This window comes from Cebidichthys violaceus, unplaced genomic scaffold (assembly GCF_023349555.1).
Source record: "Cebidichthys violaceus isolate CVI_PGR_0920_01 unplaced genomic scaffold, fCebVio1.0.p SCAF_12, whole genome shotgun sequence".
NCBI lineage: Eukaryota > Metazoa > Chordata > Actinopteri > Perciformes > Stichaeidae > Cebidichthys > Cebidichthys violaceus.
Genome location: NW_027176285.1, coordinates 1,572,009 through 1,582,197, shown reverse-complemented (window position 1 = coordinate 1,582,197; position 10,189 = coordinate 1,572,009). Strand labels below are relative to the sequence as shown.

The following is a 10,189-nucleotide window of genomic DNA, read 5'->3' as shown; positions in this document are numbered from 1 at the left end:
CATCAGCCCTGCAGCACAGCAACCTTGGCTTTCCTCCAAGTGCTTGATAAGTTGTTCCATCAGTGACAGCGGTGGTCTTACATTTCTAACTGATACTGGCTGACTCAGTATCATCCCCCTTCCTGCTTTGCTTCCTCAGCCCTGTGTCCACCTTGCTCATCTTTTGCATCACCCGAGTGCTTTTCAAAAAATCTGTTAAACGTCATCTGTGTCCCAGTTGTGTTGGGCGCTTGGGTCCACCTTTTTCACTAAATCTTAACACCAAATGTATAACTTTCTAGGAATCAAATGAACACAATCAACACATAAAGAAACATAGGGCATTTACCCATGCAGTGCCTTTGCTACAACTTATTGTTTGCACTGCACATGAATATTGTACTAACTTGAAAAAACAGCAACTGTGATTTTGTGTGGTCAATAAATACGACACACTACATACATTTTATTCCCCACACCATAGCTACACGGATGACTCACATGGTGTGGGCTCACCCTGGTGTAACCCACATCTTTTTCTGTTAATGCTTCCTCTTTTCCAGTCAGTGCACACATGTGTGCAAAAGCCTTCTGATGTGATCAGTAGTTTATTTTAGAGAGTTGCCGAAGAGACTGCATTTTTGGTTTGTAAGCGCTGCAAGATCGGCATCATGTTTCTACCGGTAGTGACCCAAAAATTTTATCAGTATTGACTGAGGTTGGTGGACTGACAGCTCATCCGTTGATCAGGTTAGTGGAGGAAGCTCGGGGGTTCTCTTTGACTTTGAACCACTCTGGTCAATGTTGTCTGACTTCTAAAATGTGTTGTTTTCACACACGTATACTAGCTCACTGTAGGTGAGCTAGTATAACATTCAGGGTTGGTGTGCCCATTGCAGCTTCTGAACGCTGAACGGCTGCCAGTGAGGCGAACAGTGCCACTGCCATCGTTCATCTTTCACCACATCCTGCTCACAGATCGTCTTGAAGTCTCAACTATAGAGGCTAACTTAAAAAATGCTGATTGTAAGAATAACCCATCGTATCTGGAGACCCTCGTGTTTTAATCTCTAACCTCTGCCGGCAGATATTCTTATGCTATTCTGCAAAGACAGTGTGTACATAAAGCTGTCTTTAGACTAATATGTTCTAGAAACTAACTTTTCTTAATACATGATATATCTCTTCTTCTCGTTGGTAACATTTTAAGTCTTCAGAGTAAGGGAATAAAACAAACTTTAACTTTGCAGGTTTTTTATGGTGTCAGATGGAAATGTCTACTTTTACATTCTCAAATGCTTGATGTATAAATATAATACAACAAATGCCAAATCTATGGGACTAAAACCACGGAGGATTTTTTAAGAACAACTTGTGATCGATTCAACAGGTTGAATAATACATTTGTATATAATTATGGACAGAATCTGTGTTCTGATGTTGTTTTTAGAATGCTTTTTTGTTTGCTAATATATATATATATATATATATATATATATATATATATATATATATATATATATATATATATATATATATATATATATATATATATATATATATATATATATATATATATATATATATACCTTTTAGTTTTATAATACTCTCAACAGCTATATGTCTTTTGGGTTTCTTAAGTCCTGCATGAGTCTTCATCTGGTCCTTATCTGCACACTGTTCAGTTTGATATATCCGTTTTCTCTTCTTACGCAATGTGTTGTTTAATTTCTGTGATCTTTTGCTCAACCCTTATTTCTTAAAATTTCAAAGAGGAAATGCACTGTTCACCAGTATAGCAACTAGAACAAGAGGGAAGTTTTTCTATGACTGAACGATTGAATTAGTAATATGGTATTTCATCATCATTGTCAATCCTAATGCTTTTTTTCTTTTTGTCCTTATAGAAGAAAGGAAGCTCACACCATCATACACGGGTTTCTCTTGAGTCGTGGTTGAGCAGAAGACCGTCATGGGCTCTAAGTGGACGTGTCTGATGGTGAGTCCTCATTTCAATCATAACTTGTGTTGGTTAATTAGAGACAGACGTGATGTCCACACAGACTGGGACTAAACCTGCATGGCTTATACAGTAACCCTGAGGAAAATCGTTTGATTTCCACTAAATTTGCTTCACACAGTCATGACTGCCACACCCTGACAATCTCCCTTTGAGATGGTGGCCTATTTGTCCTGTTTACATGCATTATTATGCCAGGTCATGCAAGTGTTGTGTTACTGTCTGTGGGCCTCCAGTAGTAAACTAGTGGATTTTGAATGAAAACCTGATGTAATATTTGATTAAATACAATGTTTTCCTGACCCCGGAGTTACTTTTCATGCATTCATTAAGCCTATTCGTCCATCCAGGGGTGACTCTAATGCTCAATTGTTTTCATCCTAAAGGTTAGAGGAAGAATGAAAAGTGTTTGTTTTCACAGTAGATAAAAGGATCATTTTAATTGAGAGCTTTAAGAGCTCTACAATTTGCACAACATCATATTTACTTATATTTAAGGAGGCCCAGGAGAGCCTCATTCCAACGTGACCTCTTATTAGGAGGTTAGTGACACATTTATTTTAACTAGTCGCAAAATACTCTACAATACTGTTTATTCAGAACAACATTAGAGCATTTCTTGAATATGTTGTCTTTGATACAAATAGTTTGTATGGATTTTGGACAGAAATGTATCTTAAATTGTTGGTATTGTGAAGATGTGTTAAATTCTGCATTTGTCATTGATTTCCATATGTGAAAAATGAAAAGCAATCAGCAAATTTGGGGGGGAAGTTATGCTTCTGGTTTATCGGATAGAGATGACAGGAAATGGGGGGAGAGCTGGGGAATAACTGAAATGGGGAACATTGTGGTTCATTGTCAGTGCTTTAACCTCAACACCAGCAGGTCGTTCACACATTGATTTAAAAAGTCAGCGCTGCATTAACCTACTGGCAAGTTGTTTTTTTATCGTATGGAAATAAATGGAAACTGAATGCATGAAACAGTAACAAAGGTACATCCAAATTTCTAAAACATGGCAGAACATTTTGCAAAATCATTGAATGTGATGTTATGTGATTTGTAATGAACTAAACCACTGATCTGGCGATTTAACATCTGCTTTAACAAAAGGTAAAGCCACAAAACCATATCGCTCCTTTATGATCCTATTTCTTAATTCCTTTTGTGACAGGGGTGTGTAAGAGGGGTGCATGAGAGGACTGTACTCAGCTCAATAAAGAAGCGCCTCCTCCTCGCCTTCCTCTGTGTTTTAACACTGTGTCTTTTCAATGGATGGCCGAGAGGATTCCAGGCACTGAGAGCCGTAAATCCGACCACCTTCCCTGATGGGAACAGCAGTAGAAAGGTCACCATCCTGCTGTGGCACTGGCCCTTCAGAACGTCATACAGCCTGAAGGGTGACGTGTGCTGGGACCTCTATCGCATCCCTCGCTGTAGACTGGTGGACCAGCGCTCCTGGTTCCCCTCAGCTGATGTGGTCGTGTTCCACAACGTAGAGCTGGCACAGGGACAGCAGAAGCTGCCCCTTGACCTCACGCGGCCGCCGGGCCAGAGGTGGGCCTGGATGTCCCTGGAAGCCCCGGTTTACAAAGGAAGCTTGTTGCAGTATTCAAATATCTTCAACATGACCATCACCTACAGGAGAGATGCTGATATCTCAATACCTTATGGCGAAGTGCTACCAAAGGAGGCTGAAGAACATCTGGTTAAAGAAGTCCCTCTGAATAAGAGCTTACTGGTCTGTTGGGTGGTCAGCAACTTCAGGAGCCATCACAGGAGAAGCGAACTGTACAAAGAGCTCAAAGCCACGGTTCCTGTAACGGTTTACGGCCGCTGGACAGAGAGACCCCTCGCCTCTAATGTCCTCTTACCTACAATCTCTCGCTGCTACTTCTATTTGGCTATGGAGAACTCGGTCACCAAAGATTACATCACAGAGAAGCTGTGGAGGAATGCCTTCCAAGGCGGCGCGGTGCCCGTCGTCCTGGGACCGTCATTAGACGACTACAAAGCTGTGGCTCCACCTAATTCTTTCATCCATGTCGATGAGTTTGCGTCAGTTAAAGACTTGGGAAAGTATCTACAAGAGCTCGCAGAGGACAAGAAACGCTACAACGAATATTTTGCCTGGAAACATCAGTGGAAAGTGAAGCTGTACACAGACTGGAGGGAGAGACTGTGTAAGATATGCACACAGTACAACAGTTTACCTCAGGAGAAAGTCTACTCCAACCTTGAGGCCTGGGCCAATGCCAACAACTCTTGAGCTTGCATCAATGTGGCTCACTTAGCACATAGACAAATTAGCATCCTTGAGATTTAGGAAAGCTCATCCAAGGACACTGTGGAAACATGTATATGTACATACTATATGCATACAACTAACATGCTTGAACGACTTCATATTAAGCGATGAAGTGAATTAAACCATAGTACGGATATACCTAGCGCTATATAACAAACCTCTCTAGAGTTAAAAGAATAGTCTAATTGTTTGGGCAATTCGCTTATTCACTTTGTCACTTTACATCTGCACTGTATGTAATAAATGTATGACTTTATGATGTCCTGTTCATCTTCCCTTGCCAGTAAAAATAATGGTTTACATAAAATACTTCAGTTTTATTGCGGGAAACACCATATACCAATTGTGATCGCAAAGCTCAACTTCCTCAATCAAATGTAAAACGGTATTTTCTGCAATTGTGTGCAATGACTGTGAAGATGTCTCGTGGAGATTAAAGACAGTCAGCACTATTCAGTTCCTCAAACTCTTCTTCTGTATTGTTTGAAAGTTAAAATGTTGTATTTTAAGACTAGGCTAATTAAACTGCAAGTGCACAAAAGGGCTGGACTTAAAAAAAAAAAAAAAAAGGCTATACTTTCTTTGTCCTTATGTCTGAAGACATGGACAGTTAAACACTCAGTTTACCTTGATTACTAAACGCATATATGGTTACGGTGTTTTGATTGAAAACATCTCGGTGTGGCTAGAATATTAATACATTATAATTTAGACCATTTACAATCTGTTGAGAAAGTGCATCACATTAAAAACGACAGTCTAACAGTAGTGATTGCACACTCACACATTGGTAAATATGACTAAAATGATTCATGAGGTTAGACTACTGAAATGACTCCGGATAGAAACGGATTGTTTCAATGTTTTGATAACTCTTAAAGTGTGTTCTTGCTCATACATTCACAGGCATCTTAAGTCAGTTGAGGTATAGTCAAGAGGAGTGAGTGAATAAATGACATTTAATGTCTTAATGTCTTAAAAAAAATGACAGTCATCCAAGTAAAATAAAGAAGCTTAAAACAAGACCAGACAAGAGAAATACTCCACTAAGCACACAAACATGTCACAAGTATCGAGTGTTATTCAACATTTCATAAACATAAAAACCCTTCACAATAAAAACAAAACAGATATTGAAATACATTTTGACAGCATAATTGATCCGGGTCAGATTAGACCTAATCTCACTACAATTCATCTGAGACATTGAGAACATATTGATTGTGTGCAAATGGCAGATTAGCAGCTAAGACACTTGTGAGTAACAAGTCATTAATCACCTCTTTTGAAATTATTACTTAGAATCTCATCACAACTCAAATGATGCTAAAAAGGTATTGGCTAAAAGACAATGATGATAATCAACAACCGTAAGGCCAAAATCTGTGTTCAGTATACAAGCGGGGCATTTTCTTAAGAAATTAAAAAAAAAAAAAAAAAAAAAAAAAAGATATAATATTCAACAATACAAAAGCAACTTTGTGCAAAAATTATAGAAAAATGTGAGAATTTGTATTTTCCATTTCAATGAGACGTATCAGACAAATACTGCAGCTGCTCTATTCAGATGAAACAAAGAAAGTATTGCACAAACATTGACCAAACTGTCGACGGAGATTTTGGTTTAAATTCCCTGACACGCGACTCCATTGATAACCGAGATCTTTCCTCGCCTGCACCACAGAAAACCTACCCAGGATTTGGAAAAAAAGTGGAAGGAATGCTCTGGCTCTTCAACCCTGCTCGCATTTACAACCACATTCTCACCCAACAACTGGACCATGCATTGTAGCAAGTTAACATCTGTACCAAATCTCACTTTGACACCGTTCTAAACCGGCAACGATTAAAAGCCTGTTGAACAACTTACACATCCAAGAAAGCAAAAGGCATATTCAGTTTAAATTTCTCTTAGTTTGAAGCAGTTGTTGGAGTTGCAGGTCATTGTAAAAGAGGATGTTGCTCATGGCAGTTTGACAAGTTTCGCCACCAAAATAGGAGCAAGTAACCACTTTCATCCATTTCCCTGCCGTGGTCAGTAGAAGAGCCTCCCCACTTGGAATGCTTCCATCCCACGATCTGCCGATAAGATCGGTCGATCTGGTTACTGGGGTTTAGAGGCTCGACTTCAGCTTTAGTTGAAGGTTGGACAGAGATGCGTGGGAAGGCAATCTGTGGTTACGGCCTACTTGAGCACCTGAGTTTATCCAGTCAGGTGACCAACTAGTCCGGGGTGCAGGGCTTGTTTCAGGAGGTCAGGCCGATGAAGCGGGGGCATGTACAGTGTAGGAGGAGGGGCACCGTGGTAGCTGGAAGCAGGGTAGCCCTGACTGGGGATGGGGGAGGTGACCATGTTCAGCGGGGAAGGACTCTGCTCGTAGTACTGGCCGTCGCACTCCTCGTCTAGTGGCAAGGCCAGGCGCTTTCCTTTCTGTCTTCGGTTGCAGAACCACACACGTACAACCTGCCAGGAACGACATTTGTCTTTTAAAGATGTGACCAATTAGACGCATACTTCTTTAAAAGAAAAAGAAAAAAGGCAAATGGGATCTCTTTTAGAGTTACTTACATCTCTCTCCAGACCCAGGTCATCTGAGATGTGTGTGATTTCTTGGGTGTTGGGCTTGGGACACTTGATAAAGTAAGACTCCAGAGCGGAGCGCACAGCTCCCTCCAGGCTGGTCCTTCTCTTCCTCTTTCTGGTGTCGACAAATACTCTCTCAATCTTGTACATCTGACGAATAAGACAAACATGTTAGTCACGCCGTGTCGAATGCAGCCTCATTCATGAGTAGTATTGTATATACTGTCCCATTTTATGCATGTCACATATTGAGGTCATGGGTCAAATAAAGTTTCTTGTGATCACTAAACAGCTTAATTGTGGCCACTAGGTGGCATTTTACACTTCACAAGAGTAGAAAGTTCCCAGCAGAAAGTTAGCCAGGCCTGAAAAGACCCATGATCCCATGGAGCTTGGTGATCATCTGTTGTCTTGTAAACTAGTCGGCAGATGTTAGAGGAGCAGACTTACATCCTGGGGATTGTCCGAAGTCTCTGCCTCATTCAGCCATCTCTGAAGAAGGGGCTTCAGCTTGCACATGTTCTTAAAGCTTAGCTGCAGAGCCTCAAAGCGGCAAATGGTCGTCTGGCTGAACATCTTACCTGAGAGCACATACACACATCAAATATGACATATCACAGTAAAAGCCCAAACAATGATTTGAGGTTATTCTACGCCTGACTCCTAATCCGTTTCAGGAATTAGTTCTCTTATATAGCAGAGCAGTTGCTACTTTCATTAGTGATGTTGGTCCTAATTAAGAGCTGATCTACACACCAAACTAGACCATGAAGATTTGGACGTCAGCAATGCCATGACAATTTCTCAGCTTTGCATTGTCTGAATGTAACCCTTTGTTATTTAAATCACCTACTTTAACAACTCTACTCTAAAAGAAAAAAAGAAAGTACAAACCAATATCTCCATATGGTAAATAAACTCACCATATAAGTTACCCAGGGCAAGGCCAACATCAGCTTGAGTGAAACCCAAGGTAATGCGTTTGTGTTTCAGCTCCTTCGCGAACTGCTCCAGTTCTTCTGTGGAAAGATTCTCCTGAACAGGAAACATTAAAAACATTACGATGAAAATGTTGTGGCACATTTGTAGACTAGGTGGCATTTAGTTATGTCTGTGAGATTCGAGTTGGTAATCACAATCATTGGACCACTGATTCAATGGCTGTCCTTACCTCCTCGGAGTCGCTGCACCCGCCGCTGGAGGAACCGCTGCTCCGCGTGGAGGAGGCCGGGTTCTGCGTCTGCGGCCCGGCAGCAGTCTGGCTAGTGTTCACGCTGAAAAACGCGTTCCCTGGAAGCCCGTTGCTTGGAGGAGATGGGGACATCGACGGTGAAGATGCAGAGGATGTTGAGGGATTTTGATTACTGCTACCGGGTGGTGTAATGTGGGTGATCCCGGGCCAGAAGGACGGGTTCCAGGCCGGAGAGTAGAAGACTCCATGGGACATGGCGGCTGGCGCTGTTGGGTACTGTTGAAGCTTTATCTCCGTGGAGTAGTCATTGCTGGTGTCCTTCTCAGTCTTTATCTCGGGCAGTTTGATTTGCTCCCGGGTCTCAGCTATGGGGGGACTCAGGTTTGTCGGCTGGGTAGCTGCCGTTACGCCGGTTACCTGGCCGGTGTAATCGGGCGCAGCGAATGGATACCAGTGCTTGGGTTGCCCAAACTCTGCAGCCTGAAGATCGGATCCCCTGTAATCGCTGGTGACGGGTGGGAAAGAAAAAAAGGTCTGCGCGGATGCTGGTGTGATGCCACCATAAGTGGCTTTGTTGTAGAAGAGGCCGTGGTCTGGCAGGACGCCGTGGGGAAGCTGGAATGACGCAGGGCTGCCCGAACTCTCATGACCCAAAACATGGTTGCAAGGGTTGCTCCGGCTGAAGTCATACGGCCTGATTTGGCACTCCGGACTCTGCGATCTTTCAGACATCTTCCAAAATGCGTGAGAACCGGTCAACGAGCGTGCGTCCGAAACCAAACGTTAAAAAAGTTTGCAGCGACTAATTCGAAACCTGGTCATCCGGTACACTTTTACCCACACACCAAAGAGGGATGAGAGAAGAAGCTCTCCAAAAATAACCCAGCACCTCACCACGAAAAGTCAGTTTTTTGGATGGGTGGGTGGGATATTATGCAAAAATGTAGACCTGAGCAGTTGCCGTTTTGGTGCAACATAACCACCAATACGCCTACTCCATGAAGTTCTGACTTTAACACCAACGCCAGTCACCTCACCTTCAAGCTCAAACGTTCCTCTGTGGGCCCCAGCTCCACAGGTTTTGCTAATCACAGCTGCGGGTATTGGAGATCGCCGTATCTCTTCGCCCATTGGCTGGCGAAGACAATTGCGCACAGCTGATGGTGAATTTGTGAATGACCTTGATTCTTCCCAAAGTAGTGGGCGTGTTTTCGCATACACTTAAAGCCATTTCGCTGCAGACAAACTATGCGTTTTGCTTTTTAAGTGATTTTCTTATCTTAACCATTATACAGAAACATATCAATAATTCAACAGTGTTGAGTCAACTTTTAAAAAAAACAACTACATATTTACATTGCTAAATAGGCACGAGTCGCTGCTCCTGTAAATACATGTTGTAACACTATAACGTGCTCACCTCATACATGAATTATAATGCTCGGTTTGTTTAAGTTATTCCTCTTTAAGGACATGGCTTTGATGTTAAAACCCCTGGCATTTAGACCTGAGTTTGTTTTAATCACTAACATCTCAACTACATGAAATACATTGGCAGTGTAATCTGTGATGAAGACAAATTAAATTAATGATTGACTTTGAAACAATCAGATATGAGACAAACTAATTCATGCGTCTGAGAATGTGTGGGCAGCTCATAAGCGACACATAAGGCAGACGAAATGCAGTGGAAATGCCCTCTGGTATCGTGTTTGGAAAGGATGCGATAAGCAGGGAGAACTGCATGATGAGCCACACTGAGCCTTTGTGCGATTTGTGAAAGAAGTTAAAAAGTTATGTCTCTGCTCTGCTCTGTCGAGGTGAATAATTTACATGCAGTCGCTATGTGAGGATGCACGAGCTGTAACACGCGGTACACTGAGTTACTTTTGATTCCGCATTTCGTTCCAAACTATGAATGGGGGAAAAAAAAAACTGAGCCCTAAATCATAAAACCACCAACAGCATTCAGGTGAACTTCTCCTATTCACCCTTGATCGATGGTCGTTCAAAAGCCTGGATGGCCGGAGTACTGGTACAGATGCGCTCCCCCAGCGCGAGTCGTTGGCTGCAGATTGCGGCAGGAAGACACACTGCGGGGAG

At 42.2% G+C, this 10,189-nt stretch overlaps 2 protein-coding genes across 2 annotated transcripts; one reads left to right on the top strand and one right to left on the bottom strand.

Moving 5' to 3' along the window:
* Positions 1 to 593: 593 nt before the first annotated feature.
* Positions 594 to 4,762, top strand: fut7 (fucosyltransferase 7 (alpha (1,3) fucosyltransferase)). Its single transcript, XM_068705491.1, has 3 exons — positions 594 to 729; positions 1,887 to 1,978; positions 3,177 to 4,762. Exons 2-3 carry the CDS (start codon positions 1,952 to 1,954, stop codon positions 4,269 to 4,271), a joined length of 1,122 nt encoding a protein of 373 aa, XP_068561592.1. The 5' UTR covers positions 594 to 729; positions 1,887 to 1,951; the 3' UTR covers positions 4,272 to 4,762.
* Positions 4,763 to 5,266: 504 nt separating this feature from the next.
* pou5f3 (POU domain, class 5, transcription factor 3) lies at positions 5,267 to 8,870 on the bottom strand. Its single transcript, XM_068705490.1, has 5 exons — positions 8,066 to 8,870; positions 7,818 to 7,929; positions 7,345 to 7,475; positions 6,880 to 7,044; positions 5,267 to 6,774 (listed from the first exon to the last, which is right to left on the bottom strand). The coding sequence occupies exons 1-5, from the start codon at positions 8,816 to 8,818 to the stop codon at positions 6,514 to 6,516; spliced, it is 1,422 nt and encodes a 473-aa protein (XP_068561591.1). The 5' UTR covers positions 8,819 to 8,870; the 3' UTR covers positions 5,267 to 6,513.
* Between the last annotated feature and the right edge of the window lie 1,319 nt (positions 8,871 to 10,189).